We start from the raw sequence: 22,781 nt of genomic DNA, 5'->3' as shown, positions 1-22,781 counted from the left end.
AGAGCATGGAGAGCTCCCAAATACTGTTACTGGGAGTCGTTAACATTGTGCCACATTCTATCTTCCTCTGCGTGTCTCTCCATATATAGGTAGATGGACACACACATGTATATATGTCATTTCTGTGACTATTGTGTGCCTTATTGCTACTTGGTTTTTTTCTGAATCCTTTGAGACCACATATATCATTCCCTTTTCATGGCACCTTTTTGTCTTCCCTGTAGAGTCTGATCCTATTCACTGATGCATCTTTCTAGAGATTTTCAGGTCTCTGGTTCCATGACACTATTTTACCCTGGGCGGCCTTTATAGTCTCTCACCTCCTGCTCTCTGCCTCTGCATACCCTTAAGACTTAACAATATGGACCCTGTTCTTGACCCTCCTCTCTTCTCCCATGACCTACAATTCCTGGGGCATCTCAACAATTCCTACAGCCTCTGTCCATCAGGGAGTGGATTCTTTCCACCAAATGTACATTGCTAATTTAGATGTGTCTCCTGAGTTCTATGCTCGGATCACATTCCGCCACCAAATTCAGACTCACCACCCCTGTTCTCATGCCTTTCCCCCTCCCCCCAGCACAAAAACCCTCCTTTTCTTTCTCAGTGGCATTAGTACCGCTAATCGGACACTTGGAAACCAGTCTCTTTCTCTCTCTCCCATTTACCTTATATTCAAGCCATTTGCTGAATTGGTTATTTTCACTTCTTGAACATCTCTAGGCAGGCGCTGAGGGGGTCAGGCGCTGCCCTGACCCGCAGGAAGTGTCATCCAGTTGGTGCATTAAGATCTGCCCACCACACTGAAAAGTGAGCTAATGGTCTGTGGAGTGTGGGACAGACCACACTGAGTTCTGGTGCTGCCGCCCTGAGTTCTCACATTATCTCTTGCAGGAACCACAGCACATGCCACCTTACTGGTTTTGCCGTCTCTGCAATCTTATTGCCCTCCAATCCATTCTTCAGACCATGGCTAGGATGAATCTCCTACTGCGTAAGCTTGGTCGTGTCATTAACCTGCTTAAAATTTGCCAGTGGCTTATTTACTGCCATTTACTGGATAAAATCTAAAATCTTTGGGCTGGCATGAAAGCCTTTCAGGGCCCCTACCTCTAGTTACCTGTCCAGCCCTTGTCACACCACTCTCCTCCCCCACACATGCTCCTTCATTTGCTGAGCCACAGGTGAGGCTGAGGACACGCCCCGTCTCTCATGCTCTCAGGTTTCTGCTCCCATTTGTCTGTTTGCCATATTTTGATTCATCCTTCTAGGGCCAGTTCAAATGCTGTCTCTTTTCAGGAGACTTTTCTCATCTTTTTAAGGCAGAATTAGGTGCTCTTTTAGTTCCTACTGCATGTTATACCCACATTCCTATCATTGCATTATAATAATTATATCGTTGTCTTCCAGCTAAAGCCCTGAGCTCCTGGAGGGTAGGAACCATTTTTTAAAAAATGATCTCTTATTACCTTAATTATTTTTTTAAAGTTCTTTTTCTTGAACCATGGTTTTCGGGCCAGACACCTGACCCCCAGTGCCTGGACTATAGTAGATACTCAATAAATATTCATTGTGGGATTTATTTTGATCTCATGTAAAGCCACTTCTTATTAATGAGAGCTACTCATTGTTAGTGTAGGTTTACTGAGGGACACATCAAGTCTTCTAAAAGTTCTCTTTCAAGAAAAAAAATTTCAGAGGGGCCCATTTTCACAACATGATTTTTAAATGTTTCTGTAACCAACCAGTAGATATTTCCCGAGGGCATAAAGTGCTGTGCTAACAAATGTAGAGAAATAATCTACATGTTCAGGGAGGTTATAGTATAGTTGGTACCAAAGGAATACAGGAAACAGCTAATGAGATGAAGCCAAATGTGATAAACCCTAAGGGAGTAGTCCAGACCACAGGCACAGTGGTAGCAGAGAGAAGGAGCAGAGAGTGGGGTGGGAGAGGCTGCAAAATCTTCATGCAGGATGGGGGGACCAGAAAGAAGGCACTGGATCTGAGTAGTTGAATCAGAGAAAGAAAGGCAACCTGGAGCATTTGCACGCTGAGTGCCTGCCTAGCTGGTGTGTAGAACGCAGTAGGGAGTTAACAAATCCTTTCCAAATAAAGAAAGGGAAGCATCCTATAGGCCACTCTGCGTTGATCATTTTAGATCTAATGATCTTTAGATGTGTGGCCCTCTTTGTCTCCATTCAGAAGTGGGTGATAAACAAGTGAGTTCTAGTACCCACAGAGAATAAACAGCACTCTTTTGGCTTTCTTCTGATTTTCTTCCTCACATAATTTTTTGACCTCCTCTGTCAAAGGCCATGCCATGAATCAAGCACTGTGATTATTTTACCATTGACTGAGATCCTATAATTTTCTGTCATGATAATTATGGAAGCTCTAGGTTGCAAGAGGCTTACATTCCTCAAGTATGTTTTCTGTAATAATTTAACTAGAGAAGAATAGCATAGAATAATAGCATTTTGCAGCTGGGACGTGTCTTGTCATTCATTTTGGGCAACTCTTCATTTAATAAGGAAGAAACTTAAGGCTTGGGGGAAGTTGAGATTTGCCCAAAGTTCTCAATCGACTAAATGACAGGTGAAGGTCCAGAAATCCATGTTTTCTGACGCAGTCCATTAGCTGTAACACATGATAAAACCTTAAAGTGTTTCCCTTGTCCTCTCCATCCTGTTGGCCAAGCTCCCTGGTCTCGCTCTCAGGTCTGGTGTAGACCCTGTCCTCTATATCCCATTACCGCGAACATTTCAGTACCCATCCTCTCAACCTCTGGGTTTGGTCTCCCTGGGATCAGCTTTCAGGAAGTTCTGGGTGAACAACTGTTTTTACTCCCTGTCCCCCCTCTCCCAACTTTGAGAATGACTGGAAGCCACTATGAAGGAAAGATGATGATTTAGGCAGTCCCTCTCTTCTAAATTCTCTGAAAATGGAATGAACTTTATTTTTATTATTATACGTTTACCACCGTACATAGTTCTAACTGATGGTGTCAGTAGGCTTTCTAGGCTGGGTGATTTCACAGGGCTCACCCCTCCTTCAGCAGGGATAAAATCTGGTGCGAGGGTGACTGCTCCCTGTAACTCCAGACACTGGTTCCAGAAAAAAATCATGTGCTAGCACTTTTCCTCTTCTAAAAAAATGGCCACTGGGGACTATTTTGCAAATATCTTCCCTAAAGTCATATTATGATGTCAGAGTAGTCAGCCCAGGGCCAGAAAAGGATGTTTTCATGCTAAATTCCTGGTTGGTAGGCTTTCTTATCCTGCAAATGAGGGTTCAATGATGCTCTGGGGGATTCCTGCCTATTTTTAGGGATCGTGTTGCCCATCAGTTAGGGACACTGTGACTGCCAGCTCCATAAGGAAACAGACTTGGGAGCAGTGCACATTTGGACAATATTATGCAACTGAGATTTTTTTTCCTCCTGCATTTTCTTCATGCCTTTCTTCTGTTTGGGGTTTTAATTTAAAGAATGATTTGATGATTTTCTTCCAGGAAATTTGGAACCTTTGGAAAAATGGGTAGAGTTGGCTGGCTGAGCAAGCAATGGCCCATCTGGGAAAAAAACAGTCTTAGCCCTAGAAGGGTGGGTAACTACTCTCAGGCATAATAATAAACCTGTAAGTGATAAAAAGTGAGTCATAAACATTACTTATATTTAACAGTAACTCTTGAAACCCATTAAGAGTTTAATCTAGAGGTAACCTTTAGCTGTTGGGCTCTTTGATGCCATTTGTCTTCAGGATTGATGGCAGCATTTTCCATCTCTTTGGCGTTCTGAATTGATGTCTTGTCAGTTGCACTGATGGGGTAGGAGATCTGAGAGGATAAACATATAAAGCGTGTTAGTGAGATTCATTTTAGTCTTAGAAACATGAGACTCATCTATGTACTCTAGAAAGAGGTCCTACAGGGCTATGTTTTATTTTCAGTTCAAGGATATATCTTAGACCTCAGGGACCTGAATTTTTCCCAAGGAAAACAAGAATAAATAGTGTTTTCTCCTATAGGCTTGATGTGAGAATTGGTGCTTTGAGGTCAAACTAGTATTTACTTTAAGTGTTCAATACATATGTGGGGGACTGAATTTTAGAACAGTTATCTGAACCAGATGTAGTAACTAATGTTGAGTCTATGAAATGAAATGAATAATAGCACTAGGCTTCAAGATAATGGCAACAATAGAAATAATATTAATATACATTGAACGTTCATAGTATGGTAGTAGTTGTCCTAAGCACTTAGCATATATTAGTTATACTATATTAAGCCTTATCATGCATGAACTATTATTATCCCTTTTTTGCAGAAGAGAAAACTGAAGGACAGAGACGTTAAGTAACTTGTCCTGAATCAACAGCTAGTAGGTGGAGGAGCGAGGCAGTCTAACTCTAGAACCTCTTATTTAGCAATTTTGAAATATCATCTTTGACTTACAGAATTTGTAATGTTGGCACTTGGGAAATTTGAACAACATAGATCAGAAGTTCTCAACTTTAGTTAGATGTTAGAATGACAAAATATAAGTGCCCTGGCCCCATCTCAGACGGATTAAATCAGAAGCTCTGGGGTGTCCCAGATAGCATTATACTTTAAAAGCTCCCCAGGTGGGTCTACTCTGCAGCCAGGTTCGGGAATCACTGATGAAGGCAGCTACGCGGGATTTAGGTCCCCAGATTATGGAAGCCCTTCATTGCCTTCATTACCTACCTATTTTATTTTATTTTTAAGGTTTATTTTTTAAAATAATCTCTACACCCATCCTGGGGTTCAATCTCATGACCCCAAGATCAAGAGTCGTCCGTTCTCCCTACTGAGCCAGCCAGGTGCCCTGCTACCTATTTTAAACCAAGAAATTAGGTTGTCTCTGTGCTTTATGGAATTCCAGGCACCAGGAAGCATTTCAGAAAGCAAACTAAAGTCCTACAATTTTAATGTTGGCAAAAGAATCTGGAGGTAATCCAGTATAACTGCTTAGTACTTCTGTACATCCCTGGTAGAGATGCATCCATTTGCTGCCTAAACAATGTCCCTTCTTCTGGCAGGAATTACCTGTTTGTTACTATTACTAAAGGTTTAAAGATCTTCCATGAACTGAGGAGGAGAGAAGGCGTAAAGTGGTTTATGAATATTCCCTTTCTGTGGGAGACCTGGTCCTTTCCACCATCCCATGGAATAAAGTGTTAGCTCTCTCACTCTCTGCTTCCTGGATGGTGAACATACTGTTGCATCATCGAACAATCACTTATATGTTACAAAGTTCACCCTATGAGAGCATAAATATATCTTCCTGTAATTTCTATCCCTCGGCCTTCTGAAATAATGGAATTAAGTCAATCTCTCTTTCAGACAATAGCCCCAAATGTTAGCAGCTGACTACGATGCCTTTGCTAAGCCTCCTCTATTTACAGGACCCAGGGAAAGATTTCTTTGCCATTCCTCCTGAGACAGGTTACCCACACTGGACTCGTTTGGCCACTGTGCTTTATGGCTTGTAAAGGTTGACTTCCTCCTTTCTAAACTGCTATAACAGACCTTTAAATTTAGATTCTGGATTTTACACTTATAAATAATTTTTAAAAATTTATTTTAATTAATTAATTAACGAGAGACACACAGAGAGGCAGAGACATAGGCAGAGGGAGAAGCAGGCTCCCTACAGGGAGCCTGATGCAGGACTCAATCCCAGGACCCCAGGATCATGACCTGAGCCAAAGGCAAGTGTTCAGCCACTGAGCTACCCAGGTACCCATATATTTATTATATTAAATTGCCCCTGGTGGGCTGTGTTGTGTGAAAAGTAGCAAGCTGTGTAATGCTGGAAAAAGCATGGGATTTAGAATCGGTCATGTTTATGTTGAGATTCTCCTGCTGCTTGTAACTATTACTCCACATTTATGCAAATTGCTATTCAATAAGGGAAAGAGGGGGAAATACTTGTTTAATATTAAAAATCCAGAGTCCTTGGGGATCCCTGGGTGGCTCAGCAGTTTAGCACCTGCCTTTGGCTCAGGGCGTGATCCTGGAGTCCCAGGATCGAGTCCTGGATCGGGCCCCCTGCGTGGAGCCTGCTTCTTCCTCTGCCTGTGTCTCTGCCTCTCTCTGTGTGTCTCTCATGAATAAATAAATAAAATCTTTAAAAAAATAAATAAAAAATAAAAAGCCAGAGTCCGATGATAACCTCATTCCTCACCACTCAATGTGGCTTCTGTGGCCGCCAGAAAGACTATTTTAGGTGAACTCTTATCTCCACCTGGATGTGTACCTGTCCTCATTACTAGACTCACATATATAGATATGGCAAACATATGGTATGGAAGTTTAGATACTTAAAGGTTGATCTGGAAATGGGAAAAAATGAAAATAAGACTTCTTCATGCTTGAACTATCATGGCGAATACATGGAACAAAATGTGCTGTTGGACTATGGGATTTTTTTTCCTGATTACAAATGGGAATACTCAACAGATTTTGAAAGATTACCTACTCTGCAAAAGGAAGACTTCCCAACGCCATGGAACAGCTTAACCTGCTCTGAAATAGGAAGTTTAAAAATACAAATGCTACTACCGAAGGTCAGGAACTATGTGCCATGATGCCATCCCTCTGTCCCTCCTCTCATGGCCCTGGTTTAAAAAACACGAGGAGACTGTTAAAGTATTAGGTTTCATAACTCTGGGCTTTGTTATTGCAAAGATTTCTATCCCTTACTCCCATGATGTTAAAAGGAAACATCAATCATTTATTATTTATTTTTATCTTTTATTTTTGAATTTATTTTTATTATTTTTAATTTTTTAAAAAAAGATTTATTTATTCATGAGAGGCACATAGAGAGAGGCAGAGACACAGGCAGAGGGAGAAGCAGGCTCCCTGCAGAGAGCCCAATGTGGGTCTCGATCCCGGGACTCCGGGATCACACCCTGTGCCGAAGGCAGACGCTCAACCACTGAGCCACCCAGGCATCCCTCATTTATTTATTTTTATCTTATTATTTCTTTAAGATTTAAAAAATTTATTTATTTGCAAGAGAGCACAAGCAGGGAAGAGCAGACTCCCTCTGCACAGGGAGCCCTACCCAGAGCTCCATGCCAGGACCCTGGGATCATGACCTGAGCCAAAAGCAGACACTTAACCACTGAGCCACTCGGGCCCCCCAGAAACGCCACTCATTTAAAAGTAAAATCATCTCTTTCCTGGATGAGAAATGAAGGCCTAGAGAGTTGGAAAAAAAAATCTAAATAGGCTGCCTAAGCAGGGGAGGAAATAATCTTTTTTTTCAAACCTCAAACAGGTGATGTCTTGGACAAAAATGTTATCAGGAGCTTGGGAGAAAAAATTGGGCTATTTCCTCCATCCGCCACTAGGATGTTTGATTCCTTGGCTTTTGTAAAGGGGACTTGCTTGGTTTAATTGATGCAGCCTGTCCCTGGCGATACTGATTGTTTGACCGCCGTGATGGCATCCCTCACATAGCTCTGCTGAGAAGTTTCCAAATTACAAATACATCGTCCTCCGCTTCCTTCCCCAGGGAGTGTAGTAGGATATAGGATATTTCCATCTGCAGGCTGTTTTGGTGGAACTCAGTGTCTGAATCACCCCAGTGAGAGTCTCAGGGCAAGTAAAGCATACTTCTACATTATCTCTTTGAAAGTGGAATGGGACACAACCTCTGCCAGCTATTTTTTTTTCCCCTTTGGCGAACCATTCTATTAATACCAATCAAATCGAGAAAATGATCAAATGAAATTGCATTTTGAGCATCATAAGCTGTGTAATGTCTATTCTGTTAAATTGAGGCCTATAATTGCTTCTCTACTGAAAAGATACAACAAAGACAGCAATCATGGCATGTCATTATCCCAGACTAGAAAACCGGCCTTTGCTGGGAGGACTTCAAAGGCTTGCGGTTCTCGAATTGCATTTGGCTGCTATTGATGAAGCACGGGCAATCCTGATTAGGTGTTTACACTGAGGTAAGGCGCAGAGCAGAGAGCCTGAGTGCCTGAGTCTAGAGCCATTAAAAAATTGTACATTATGTTCCTTGCTTTGAAGTGAGGGTTTGTAGGAAGGAAAGCGACTCAGATTGAGTACAGCTGAGCTAGATTGGGCGGCTACTTCGCTCTCAAAGAAACTCGGCAGGTTCTTAGAGGATCGGCGCCGCACAGAGAAGTTGAGGCTTTACCCGAAGAGCTCTGCACAGACACACGCTGCAACATATTTAGAAAGCATATGATCCTTAAGTTCTGAAGTCGCTGGAAGTTTCGCTCCTTTATTCCTTGATGCTGTGTCTTGTTAGACTTTATGCAGAGCCCTACAATGGACAGATCAGTTTCCCTGTGACTCCCGGATGGTATTAACCACCAGCATGTATCCAAAATCAAACAGGCCAAGGGGTCTGATTTTTTTTTTTTTTTTTTTTTTTACTGTAGTATTTGCTTCCCATCGCTCCAGGACATCTGTTCCCTCTGTCCCCCTCCCTTCGGGACCCAATCACTGGAGTCAGTGAACGGTGGCTGACTTGGCTAACGAGCGATCTGCGCGATTTCTAATACGCTGCGCTCCCTGTCAAAACCGGCCCCCCGCAGCACTGCGGGTACAGGGCCAGCAAGAGAGGCGGAGGTGAGGGGGTGCAGGGAGCCTCCCCCCCCCCATTGTGCGGCTCCAACATGGGTATTTTGCACAGCTGTTTGAATGATCTGGGGATTTGTATTCGGGATGCAGCGATTTAGAGACAAAACGCATGAAATATTTTGGCTCCCGGTTGGCCACTTGGCCCCTTCCTGTGGAACGTGTCACTTTACATTTCACACGGATGGGCTCAGTGAGAATTTGATGACCTTTGGGCAGACTACGTTTTGCATTTTTGCATTCAGTTTCCATATAGGATCCTGCAGCTTTTAAAACCCTCCAGTGGGGACGCCCAGGTGGCTCAGTGGTTGAGCCTCTGCCTTTGGCCCAGGGTGTGATCCTGGGGTCCCGGGATCGAGTCCCGCATCAGGCTCCCTGCACGGAGCCTGCTTCTCCCTCTGCCTGTGTCTCTCATGAATAAATAAAGTCTTTAAAATAAATAAATAAATAAATAAATAAATGAAACCCCCAAACGAATTATGCTGGCCACCCCTTTAACACCCTTCAGTGCTTCTCCATTGCTTTAACCTTTAAAGGCTTGTAAGGCCCTGCCTCCTGTACTTCCTGCTCTTTTCACATTGTGTGTTTTCTTAGTTCTGTGGTGGGGCCACAGGTACCCGGATCTCTGGGTCTGTGCGCAGGCCATCCTTTGATGGGAAACACCTCTTCCCCTCACTTATTCTGACCAATCCTATTTACTGTTGCTGTTCCAGCCTCAGCTGAAATGGAACTTCCTCCAGGAAGCCTTCTTTGACACCTCTGTGGTTATAATAGATGAACCTGAACTCACAGCCTTGGCACTCTGTACTTTCCCTTTTGTAATGGGTATGGCCTGGGTGACTATGTTTGTTTCCCCTCTAGACTGTAAGTCCCAGCTCCAGTGGTGGTATTCATGGGAGCCATGGGGCGGCCCTGAAAGTGCCCGGACATACATGCTCTGTAAATATTACTGAGTGAAAAGACCTATCTACATTGAGCTCTGAACTCTCCATTTACAATCAGAATACGGAGACCCTACTTGTTTATCTGGCCAGATTTGTGGTTTATAATAAAGCCCGGTTGTCAACCATCAACAAAATAAGGTGGAAAGCAGGCCTTATCTTTTCCTTTCTCTTGCTTGCTCCGCCCAGGACCACTGGGCCTTCACCCTTCACATGTGCTGTTCTGTCTTCCAGGAACATTCTTTCCTCAAATATCTGCATGATGAGCTCTCTCACCTCCTTCATGACCTCTTTAAACCTGTAATCCACCCTCCCCCCATATACCCAAACTCCCTATTTCTTTGCTCTCTCTCTCTCTCTCCCCCTAGTCCTTCTATCACCTACAAATACACTGATTTAACTATTTTGTCTATTGTCCATCTCTTCCTACTAGAAAGTTAACCCCACGAGGCCTGGGACTTTTGTCTTTGGTTCAGTGATCTAGCTTGAGTACCTAAGACAATGCCTGACACATAATAAGCTCTTAATAAATATATGCCAATGAATGAAGCAGTTAACTATTTTTAAGAATATGAAAGAGATTTTTAGGAATATCTTGTGTTTGATTAATCAGGTAACCTGAGCTCTGTATAACCCAACCAAGAATATGTAAGTATGACCTCTGGATGGCCACAGAATTCAAATTGCTCCATTATTAAAATCCTTCAGTGATAACACATCATGTAGAGGAAAGGCACGACTCAATAGCACAGCGGTTCTAAAACTTGGGCATGCATTAGAATCACTCGGAGGGCTTATTAAAACAGATTGCTGGGCCTCGCCCCAGAGTTTCTGATTCAAGAGGTCTGGGATGGGGCCCAAGAATTTGCACTTCTAACAATTTCCCAGGTGATGCGGAGGCTGCGGGTTCCAGGGACCACATTCTGAGAGCTCCTGGGTTACAGTGACGTACAAGGGCCTGCATGGAAGGCACCTGCCAGTTTCTCTGGCCTAAATACCCACGCTCCCATCCTCACAGTCTAGACAGGTAAAATATGGAAGTATTCATCTTCTCAACTCACTGGATTAAGTAGCACTTTCCAGTCCTTCTTTAAGATATCCCAACTAATGCCCACAGCTCATGTTCACGGCTGGCCAGCTACTTTCTAGGATGCCTTGGTATTTCTGTGTCCACCAGCTGACTGGTATGTTTAACAAGAGGCTTTTGCATTTATTTGCAAACCTGTTTGTTTGTTTATTATTTGTTTTTTAAGGTTGGATCAGAAGACTTAAAAAATTTTTTTAGATTTTATTTATTTATTCATGAGAGACACACAGAGAGGCAGAGACACAGGCAGAGGGAGAAGAAGGCTCCCTGTGGGGAGCCCGATGCGGGACTCGATCCCAGGACCCCGGGATCATGCCCTGAGCTGAAGGCAGATGCTCAACTGCTGAGCCATGCAGGGGTCCCACAGACTTTTTTATTTTCTAAAATATAAGTTCAATTTGCCAACATATAGTATCGCAGCCAGTGCTCATCACAACCCGTGCCCTCCTTAGTGCCCATAACGTGTTAATTTTTATTGTATATGTTGTGGAAATTTTAAGAATGTATTTGAAACTTAGATAATTTGGAGAAATCTGAGTGAACAGAGAGTTGTTATTTTCAGGAAATTAAATAAAATAATTTAGAGTGACCCAAAAAAGCAAAAGGCAAGGTGACGGCTAGGGGGGAAAATATATAAGAGATTAGGAGAAACAGTCATTTAAAAAAAAAATCAAAGATTACATTCTCAGATCCTCTCTAAAGGCTTCCCAAGTTTTCCCTTTGGCTTTAAGAAATTAAAAGTAAGAATCCTAGGTCGCTCAAACTGATGCAAAAGGACAAGACCATACTCCAGGATCACACACACTGACAAGAGAGGCCTCGGCCCCTCAGGACAGACTGGTGAGTTCCTGTACGTTTATATTCTTTCTGTGAAAATCAACTATTTAGGGTCATCATTTTTCACATCTGCTTTAACCGCTATATTTGGTTAACTGACTAGTACCCTAGAGGTTCCCACTGTACCAGCAGGCTCCACCTAAACCGAGTCCTTTCAACACTTTCTCGCCATCACACTCGCTCCCTTTGCCTGCAGTATGTTTGTTGCCCACCACCATCTGCTACCTTCCTTTTGAAGAATTTGTTCAATGGTTGCCTCTTCTGTGAAGTCCCCTCTGGCTTCCCCTGACAGACTCAGGCAGTTTTTCTTCTGTGTTCCTTTGGGACCTTATGTGTCTCTTCTACAGGTACTGACTATCTTATTTATTTTTAAAAAATTTTGTTTATTATTTATTTGGAGTGTGGGAGGGGAGGGGCAGAGGGAGAGGGAGACAGAATCTCAAGCAGACTTCCTGATACAGGGCTTGATCTCACAACCCTGAGATCACAACCTTAGCTGAAATTAAGAGGTGGACGCTTGATGGACTGAACTGCCCAGGCACCCTGATGCTGACTCTTCCAATGTCTGCTTCCCATAAGGCCGTAAGCTCCTAAAGAGCAGATACAGTGACAGCAGTAAAAATGACTCAGACTCTTAGTGGACTGGGGCATTTAATAAAGAGGCAGAGCATCCTTCTTCCCATTACCACGGCTGTGGACTTTACCACATAAGCAGGTACAATGGCCTGGGGAAGATGGCCAGGCCTGTGGGGCCCTCTGGGCATGTTTGTGAAAGCCATCCTGAGAAATGATTGCTTATGTTAAGGTTCAGGTTTCTGAAAGGGCATGCTTCGGTTACGTGGAAAGTTGTCTTATCATGGATTCCCTCAGCAGTAATGCTGCATTAATGGAGTGTCACTCTATAGATCATACAATTGGTAGTTAAACCAACTAAGTGCTGAGTGGTGTGCACAGAAAAATGCCTTAGGAAATGCGTTATACTAGAAAAAAACTCCAAAGTTCAATTTGAATTATGCTGTCATAAGTAAGTGCTCTTGTTGTGGTCATGCAGGGCAAAAGGAAAAAATAACCCAATCAATGAAGATACAGAGTACTTTATAGAAGAATAATTTTTATGCATATAATAGAGGGGAGACGGAAAAATATAACCAAACTGGAAGAATTCTAAGAAAAAAAAGAATTCTGTTTCTAACCAAATAGAAAAGAATGATCATCACTTGAAATAAAGGTATAGCTTAATTTTATAGATAATTATATAAACCTAAAACTATAGTAAAGAAGAGCGATCTGTTACTTAAATATGAGTCTAGGGGCACCTGTGTGGCTTAGTTAAGCTGCCAACTCTTGGTTTCGGCTCAGGTCTTAATCTCATAGGTCATGAGATTAATCCCTGCATCAGGCTCTGTGCTCAGTGGGGAGTCTGCTCGAGATTCTCTCTCCTTCTCCCTCAGCCCCTCCCACTCATGTTCTCTCTCTCTCTCGAATCAATCTTTTTAAAAATATTTTAAAAATATTAGTCTTATCCAGTAGGAGACTAAATTAAATCAAATGTTCAATAATAAATATGTAGGGCTACATGTTATATACAAAGCTTTCACATACAGTATCTCATTTGGTCATCTCATAATCCCGGGTCTGCGGTAGAAGGCAGAGGCCTTTGAGCTGCATCTCAAGAGGGAGGGTAAGGTTTTCCTAAGCAAACAAGGCAAGAAAGAGTGGTCCATGACCAGAAACGCAGTGGAGATGCTGGGTTCTGGGAGCTGTGAGTTCCCTGAGGATCCTGAGGATGCAAGGCGCAGGGCTGGGGGTGGGGATGACAAAGGGAAAGGCTGAAGCAGCAGGAAGGGGTTAGGTCACGGAGAGCCTGTGTACCACTCTGAGAGTTTGAATCTAGCATAGACATGGCAAGTGCGAAGTGTGCCTACACGTACCCTTTTGTGGACAGTCTTCTGGGAGTCATACCATATAGATTGGGCTACTAAGGCATTGAAATGCTACTCTTTTAGCTATACTTTCTTATTCTACCTGAAGTCCTATTCCTTTCATCTTGAGGCACTATTGACCTGAAAAAAGAAAAAAAATCTGTTTCGAAGGGCCTGTTCCCAGAATGATTCCTTTCCTTTCGTATGGCTTCAGAATGCCCAGTATTGTGACAATAGCTTCCCTTTATTGTCTGCTGCATGTCGGGAGCTTTGTATAACTTTCCCAATAGGCCTCTAAGGCAGAAATTGACCCCATACAATAGATAAAGAATGTAAGACTTAAAGAATCACTTGCTCAAAAATCTAGGAAGTGCTACCACCTAGTATGCTGGAGAGTCAGGATATAATCCCTGATTGTCTGACTTCCAAATTGGTGCTTTGTTTCGGTTTTATTTTTATTCTCCCATAGCATTGTGTTGCCCCTAGCGGTTGCCCCTGTGCTACCAGGGCTGGCACAAACCAAACCTCCTCCCCAAGAGATTCCATAGTTTTCTCTTTCTCATCTGTTCACATCTCAGCTTGAATGACATATCCTCAGAGGGTCCTTCCCAAGTACTCAGACATCCTAGCTACACCCCCTTCATTGTGTTATTAAGTAAAGTTATTCAGTATTCTCTAAGGTATGTATTGGCACTTGAAATTATTTTGTTAGATTTCTTGCCTCTGTTACATGACTGGAACAGAAGTTCCTTGAAGCCCAGGCTCCTTTGCCCTGTTTTCTGTTACATCCCTAGCACTGAGCACCAAGCATGGAGCTGGTGCTCAATAAAGGTCTGTTGGCTGACGCACCTGCTGTCTCAGCAGGAGCCAAAAATGTATGTTGACCTTCAAAATGGGTAGTGGATTCTTTCTAGGGCTTTATATTGTCTTGAAGACTATAGGTGACCGTATAACCTTTCTATATTTGCTTTCACGAAGTATCTATGATTTTTTTCTTTTTTCCCCCCCGGGCAGGACAAGGGAAGAATAACATGTCTAAAGCACTTACTGCTCTTTTGTGGGCACGCTAGATTTTACCTTCATCAGTCTTCAAAGTCATGCTGGAATCAAGATAGAAAGGTAGCTCCTTTTTCAAGACACAGATTTCTTTTAATGGTAGATCATAAATGGACTCAAATTCTAACTAATGAGTTTCAGACAAACACTGAACAAATCATGAGTAAAAGTAAGTCCTGAATATTCACCAGCAAAGTTCTTGGCTGACCGTGATACTTAGGTGCCCTCTAGTGTGTGTTGGTTTTTATATCAGTTCCTTGCTTCACAGGTCATGTGATAAAGATCTCCTGAATTCCAAGGTGATTTTTCCAGTGCATTTTAATGTACCATTAACAGATCTAGAAAAATGGCAAAAAAAAAAAAAATTTGTGGGGCAGCTTAATTTAAAAACTGATGCTTCTGCTTTGAGCCAATATTTACAAGTACAAGAATGCAACGTGGCTTACCCTGAGCTGTCACAGGTGTGAAATTACAAGGGTTACTACAAAATGTCGTGTCTTGTGAATCCACAGGCAGGCTTTAAAAAAGAAGAGCTGTATAATGGTGTAAAGTGAAAGACTGTGCCCGCAATCTGTTCCCCTCCCAACCTCTACAGTTAACCACCTGGCTATCCTCCCAGTTTTTTAATGCATATCAAACAAAAAATATACTTATATCTTTATTCTTCCTCATTTTTCACAGTTTGCACTGTTCTATATCTTTAATTTTTCCCTTTTAATAAACCCTGACAAATTGTCCATAATCATTCATGGAGAACATCCTCATTTTTTTTTCATCCTCATTTTTTTTTAACAGCTACAATGTACTTTATTCTATGGATGTACTATAATTTCAGTATTACCCACATGATAGACATCTGGGTGGTTTCCAATCCTTTGCTGAAAAAAAGGCTGTAATGAATAATCTTGTACAGGAGTTATTTTAAAACTGCACATATATAACCAGGAAAAATTCCTAGGAGTGGAATATGTGGGGTCAAATAAAAATAATCATTGCTAATACTTATACAGTGGTAGCTATAAAGCAGGCATTGATCTAACTGAACACATATATCTATTCATTTATTTAATCTTCATAATCCTGTGAGGAAAGTACTATTATCTTTTTTTAAGGATGAGGAAACTGAGGCATATAGGGGTTAAGCTACCTGCCCAAGGTCAGACAGCAGGTGGTGGTGCCAGCCATCTTGGCTCTGAAGTCTATTCTCTTAGTCATCATGTTTTACTTTTTCAAGGAGCATATGTATTTATATTTTAAATGGATATTAACAAATTGTCCTCCATACCCATTATACCAATTTATTATCTCACAAACTTGACTGTATGTTTTGCCTAAAGGTTCAGCAAATGTTTGGAATTTTGTTGGTTTAATTATAGGTAAAAAATAGGGCAGCCTGGGTGGCTCGGTGGTTTGGAGCCATCTTCAGCCCAGAGCATGATCCTGGAGACCTGGGATCAAGTCCCGTGTCAGGCTCCCTGCATGGAGGCCGCTTTTCCCTCTGTCTGTGTCTCTGCTTCTCTCTCTCTCTGTCTCTCATGAATAGATAAATAAAATCTTTAAAAAAAATAGATTCCTAATGTAGTATTGATTTATATTTCTCTGACTGAGGTTGGGCATCTTTTCATATGTATCATAGAAATAATGTATAAACTTTTCTCTTGATGGCCTTTATGTATTTTTATATTGGAATTTTTGGTCTTGATTTTAAGGAGCTCTTTATATATTAGGGATATTGTGTTTTACCTGTGATATAAATTAGAAATAATTTTCTTCCTTATATTTTGCTTTTTTTTTTGCTACAGAAATTTTTGGTTATTTATGTAGTCAAATTTATCAATCTTTTGTAGATTTTGGATTTTGAACCATCTTGAGGTTATGGGAGAAATTGCTTATTTTTTCCCTAGTATTTTTTATAGTTTAATTTTTAAAAATTAAATATTTGATCCAACTGGAACTTGTATGATATGAGGTATGGATCTGACTTCATTTTATTCCAGATGGCTACCCAGTTTTATTGAACAACCCATCATTTATTTCCTCAGTGATTTGAGATACTGCTTTATCAAATCATTGTATCATATCCTATATTCCCACATGTAATTTGACTCTATTTCTAGACTTTCTACCCTGTTGTTCCATTTTTCTGTCTATATGTGCATTAAATATTATCTTAATATTTACTTATTGAGGCTTTATAATACACTACATAGTAGTGCCAGATTCTCTCATGATTCTTAGTGTCCAGAGCTTGCTTTATTATTCCTGCTCTTATTTTTTATCTGAATTTATTCAGCTTTTTGAGTTTTATTTTTTAAAAAAGTTGACATTTTCTTGGAATGTTGTAAACTTCTTAGATATACTTCCCAAATATTCCCAAAGACAATACTTAAGACCCTGGGCATAAATACTTGTGTTAAAATGATATATTAAAAAGCTGATTTTCTTGGCTGTGTAATGGTAATTGACATTGAGTCATTCATTTGGCAATAGATGTCATTTATCCTTTCAAAATTTCAGTTACAAAACATTGGTCATCTCTTTCAATGAAATTAAGAGGAGAAAATAGACTTTTAAACATGAAAACCTTCCAGATAGATGCTGCTTAATGTTAAACAATACCTTCGAAACCTGCCACCCTCAATTCTTAGCTCCTGCTCCCAAACCAGCAGAATAATCCATCAGCCATTGAGACATCAATACTCTATGGATACTGACTTACACAACTGTGACTTGGGTTTCTGAAAAACCCTGTATGTGCTTTATGTGTGGTCCATGAACCAGCAGCCTTGACATCACCTGGGAGCTTATTAGAAATGCACAGCTTAGGGCACCTGGGTGGCTCAGTCAGTTAAGTGTCTGCGCTTTCAGCTCAGGTCATGATACCAGGGTCCTGGGATCGAGCCCCATGTTGGGGTCCCTGCTCAGTGGGGAGTCTTCTTCTCCCTCTCCCCCTGCTCGGGCTCTCTCTCACTATCTAAAATAAATATTTTAAACATGTTTAAAAAAGAAATGTACACTCTTGAGTCTTACCTGAGACCTACTGGATCAAAATTTGTATTTTAATGAGATTCTGGGGTGGTTCATAAGTGTCATAAAGTTTGAGGGGAAAAAAATCAGGGGTTATCAGTGGGCCCAACAGCAGAAGTGGCACCAGCCAGAACCATATAGAAAGTTCAGATTCTTGGGTCCCACCTTATGCCTACTGAATCAGAAACCATTAGGTTTGGTTGAGCAATCTGTTTTTAACAAGCCCTCCAGTTGATTCTGATGCACACCAATGTTTGAGAATCCCTGATATAAAGTAGTGGTTCTCATTCTTGGCTAAGCATTTGAATAACTTGGAGAGCTTTGAAAAATCCCCATGCTGACAGTGTATCCCAGATGAGTTAAATCAGAAATTCAGGGTTTCAGGCCAAGGAATCAGTTTTCTTTTAATTTTCCAGATGATTCCATTGTGAAGCTAAGGATGAGAATAGAATCACTGCTCTGGTCTGGAACACTGCTTCTTAAACCTGGCTTCACATTAGAATCAGTTGAAAATCTTTAAAAGAAAAATACTGGCACTCAGGGTCTTACCCAGAAATGCCCATTGGTCTAGGTGATGCCAAGAATCACTTTTTAAAATTAGTTTCTCAGGTGAATCTAATATAGTTTCTCAGGATTTCAAACCACTGCTTTAGAAAGACCATTTCCCCCTCATATAAAATTTATAGTAAAGAGAATAAGTTTGGAGTTGATGGAAGAGGTCTATTTTTCATTCCTCATATATTTCTTGAGACTTTACAGTATATGTTAGGCTAGTTACTATGAAAATTAAAAATAGGTACAAAGCATAGTTCTTGCCCGTAAGGAAACCTCCAATCTGTACTGACAGAAAGACTTGCACATACTTCATATATAAATAATGACTTGAACACATTGTTCTAGGCTATTGATTATAATTCAATGAAACAGTTACACATATCCTATCATTGTTAGGTCAAACTAACTTTTATCTTTAAAAGAACAGGAATAAGATGAAGGAAATGTATGTTGGGCAATGGTGAAGAAACAATTTTGAATGTAATTAGCAACCAGCTCTTAGACGTTTGAACCTGGAGAGAGTGGTAGACAAGGTCAATGGCCACTTCAAAGACTAATTTATGAGCCTACAGATTGAGCAAGCCAAAAATGCTTTAAAGTTTTCTCGCTGGCATAACCAAAAATTATGCTGTGGAGTCACTGACAGTCCACTCACACCAATATTGTTTGTAAATGAAGTTATAACTACTAAGAAAAATTAGTAATTAAGAAATCAGCAATTAAAGAGTTTAGAATAAAGCTATTTTCACTTTTATTAGAAATTAAAATTTCCTTTGGCTTCACTATTTGCCTCTCCTTCTAGACTGGCTTTTTTGGGGAACACATTTGCAAATAAATGAAAAATATTGTTCTAGTCTAGGAGAAATTACTGGCTATAAACATTTTTCACAGATATTGGACTGTGCTGAATTTATATCTTTAAAGGGGCAACCAAGCAAAATTCAAAATTTCAAATATTTTATGAAAAGTGTGTTAACATCTAAAATTGGGCCCCAAATGTTGAAAATTTTGTTTGCATTCAGCTAAGTGTCTGTTTTGGTAATTTAGCTGAATATACTACATCCATTCCTCTGTTTTATTATTAGTTACAAAAGCAAGGGTGTGACCATAATCCTTTATAAAGGGAGTTTCTGAATTAAGAGCAAATCACAAATGTTCATCTACTTCCTCTTTCCTGTTTTATCAAAAAATACTTACAGGATAGGACAGGTTAGGGCATTTTAAATAATACCAATTTGAATTTGGAATAGGTCAAAAGGCATCCCCGTTAATGTAATAACCTTTCCTTCATATTAAAAAATGACCTCATATTAGTAAATAATGAATTTCAAGCTGTTTCTCTAAGAAGGATGGTGGATATACTGATCTAGCATTCTTTTTTTATGCCCATGGACATGTCCACTAGGAGGTGTGCTGATAAGAGCTTTACGAGTGCCCATGAAATAGAACTAAGGTTACTGGCTCCAGCGGATTTTGAATCCATCACCAGGGATAGACCTTACTCTTGAAATGATGAGATGAAAAAAAGAGGGCATTTATTGTTCTCATTCCATAGATGGAATGACTAAAGTTTAATGATATCATTTGCTCAAAATAAAGGGTGATGTAGTGATTATCAATTGTGGTTGGAAAGGTAATAGAATCACCTGGATAATTAACAAAACAAAACAACTACATGTTGTAGCCTGCCACCCGCCTGCTACCACCCCAAATGTTTATAATATTTAAGTTGAGAATCACTTGTGTGTGTTGCTGTTACTGACATGAGTGTGTCATCTCCCCTCCAATGTATTGGGACTTTTAATAGAGTTGAAAGCCACTGCTGTACTGGAAACAAAGCAATTCTTAACACAGAATCAAACCTTCAGTCCTATATTTTATTTAGTGGAGTATAAATTTCTAAAAAATTCTATGGTTCCTTGAATTTTTTAATTTTAAAAAATATTTAAATTCAATATAAATATAATATAAATTCATATAGTATAACACCCTGTGCTCATCATGTGTCATCCTTAGTGCCCGTCACCCGTTTACCCCATGAATGAAAATATATTGGATATAATAATTGAATTATAGCATTGCAAGACATTGATGGCTTTGATTTTGCTCTTAAGAATTAGTTGAATAGGGTAACCTGGGTGGCTCAGTGGTTGAGCATCTGCCTTCAGCTCAGGGCATGATCCCAGGGTCCTGGGATCGAGTCCCATATCACTTCTCCCTCTGCCTATGTCTCTGCCTCTCTCTGTGTGTGTGTCTCTCATGAATAAATAAATAAAATCTTTAAAAAAAATGGAATAATTCCTCTGATTCTTCAAAGAGTGAGATATAGGACATTTGTTTTACTCAGCCACATGGTTACAATGACATCACCATCTCAACGGAAGTGATCTCCAGCCATTTCAAATAAAGGCAAATTCCAGTCTAGTGCATGGAAGAGATTATTAAGTAGCATTTACATACCTGTTCTGGGAGAATTTCCCCCCTTCTTCTATTGTGAAGTTGAAGATAAGAGTCGGTTTTAGGAGTAGGTAATCCCAAAGTCAGCTTGTTTTTTTCCACGAAATATTGTTTGGACTTCCTTCGCCGAGGGCCACGTGATCCTGGCAGGAAAACCTCATTATGGGAACTTGAACTCTTCAGGTACCGAGAGAGGTTGCTTGACTTCTCCCCCAGATCACTGTCGCTCAGCTCCGAAAATGGCTGGCTGTGATGGGCACCACGCTCATAGTTTGGGCTTAAAAATTCACTGCCAAGTAAGGAGGCAGCACTCTGTGGGCTACTCTTGGGTTCCCCTTTTTCCTCTGAGAGTTCCATTGACGTTTCCTTGGAAGGGTACAATGGATCCAAAGTCAGATTTTCGGGAGAGCTGTTTACAGACTCTGGCAATGCATCCATAGTCAGCAACTTCCCCTCTTCTTTCTTACTCTTCCAGTTTGGGTCATATCGGAGGTCTGAATATTTGTCTTCTAGTGGTCGTTGGCTGCCCAAAGCAGAAAGGGAATGTCAGGTCCTTAATCAAAATGAATTTACTTGTTATATTTAGTTGATTATCTTACTTGAATCTCTCTCTACAATGTTCCTTTTACTACCTAGGTGTTGAAGGTATATCTGAGGTTCAAATTAGGCTTACACAGTATACATAAGGGCATAAGTTCTTAACTCTCTGAGTTTGTTAAATTAGGAAGTAAAAATGGGGAATAATTTATAAATGCCAGAAAACAGCTGAAAAACACAAGCTGTGAATCACAGTGGTTCAAGGGATGCTATTACTTATGCACACCTTAAGGACTTCAGCTAGTGAAAAAACTGCAGGTTTTGGTTGGTGACATACACATCTGGCTGCTTATCTAGGAAGAAAATGCCATTATTGCCTGGGTAATACGTTTCTTGGTCTGCTCCTCCTGTGAGGGAAAGCAAGATTTATCCCAGTGGAATGCCTACCTAGGTTCATCCTCCTTCTAAGTGATTTTGCTTTGCATTGTGTCTTTGTAGATTTTATCATGTGTGCTGTAGAAAGATCCCCAATCTTTAGAATCAGATGGTTTCTCACTTGGAAAGCTCTTAGTTCATATTCGTTTGTTTTGTTGGATTGAGGCACATAAGACAGTACACAGGTCAGCGTGTGCTCTAAGCTGTAGGACAGCCCTATTTCAGCAAAAGGTTAAACATATGGTCCTACCAAAGGGACATGGGCTAGCCCACAATCAGTGCCTATGACCCCAAATAAAGTCTTCCCTTTTCCTCATGACAATCTCAATCTGTAAAGCACCTCTTGGTCTTAACCAAAAAAAAAAAAAAAAAAAAAAAAAAAAGAAAGAAAGAAAGAAAAGGAAAAAAAAATGCTGGTAATATGGCATATTTAATGGCCCCTTTGATCTTCAAAAGCTAAATGGGAGAGATTTTCCTTCCTTGAGTATAGTAGATGCAATCCTCTAATCAAAAAGAAAATGTAAATCACCTAGGCTTTTTATGCTACTTGATATTCCTGTTTACAGAGGACATAATTTTATGCTGGGTAAACAAACTAATGGTGCCCCTACTGCTAATTTACTTCCCTTAATGTGGACCAAGATTTCTTTTGATTTGATGTAAGGCAAAAATGAGAGTGGAAAGACAAAACTCCCATGCCTTACTAAACTGTCATTTTGAATTTTTAGTTCACGTATTAAGATGGAGAGCTTCCTGGAGTAGGCTGTGCTTCTTTCTGCACTGAGGGAAGAAAAATGATAATTCTCTTCCAGCAAAATGCCGGAATGAAGATTGTGCACATTCGTTGGGAAGCTAGACATCAAACTATACCACTCGCCCCACTCCCTAAGCACCACAGGGTTATTGGTCTCTGGGGCTTTGAGGAGGAGGAGGTTTCTCCCTGTGTGCTGTCTTGGCTCATGAACTCACACTATGTTTGGCCTTGCCTTTCACTTGGCTCTATGGGTCTCACTGAGCATGTTATGGGGACATGGAGTGGTCCAATAGGGCACAATCTGGACTTGGGACTGGACAGATCTGGGCTCAGTTTCTGGGTTTGTCCTTTCCTAATCGGTACATGAAATCATGCCTTCTGTGCGCCAGTTTCTGTTGTCTGTAAGGAGGGATAAGTAAGATTCTGTTTACTTCTCAGGATTGCATAAACATTGAAATGAGACAGTGTGTCTTAATTAATATTCTGTATTTGTGCTTATTTCACCTTTCACCATGGTAACTTTG

At 40.7% G+C, this 22,781-nt stretch overlaps 1 protein-coding gene across 1 annotated transcript in view; it reads right to left on the bottom strand.

The window, feature by feature from the left end:
- JHY (junctional cadherin complex regulator) overlaps positions 1–22,781 on the bottom strand; it is a 59,448-nt gene that overhangs the window by 22,070 nt on the left and 14,597 nt on the right. Inside the window, exons 3-4 of the mRNA XM_055304857.1 lie at positions 20,535–21,054; positions 3,724–3,837 (exon numbers count right to left, since the gene is read on the bottom strand). Coding sequence (XP_055160832.1) covers positions 3,724–3,837; positions 20,535–21,054 — 634 coding nt within the window. The remainder of the gene's footprint in view (positions 1–3,723; positions 3,838–20,534; positions 21,055–22,781) is intronic.

The sequence above is a fragment of the Nyctereutes procyonoides genome, unplaced genomic scaffold, assembly GCF_905146905.1.
Source record: "Nyctereutes procyonoides isolate TBG_1078 unplaced genomic scaffold, NYPRO_anot_genome, whole genome shotgun sequence".
Classification (NCBI taxonomy): domain Eukaryota; kingdom Metazoa; phylum Chordata; class Mammalia; order Carnivora; family Canidae; genus Nyctereutes; species Nyctereutes procyonoides.
This window is presented reverse-complemented; position numbering and strand designations above follow the sequence as displayed.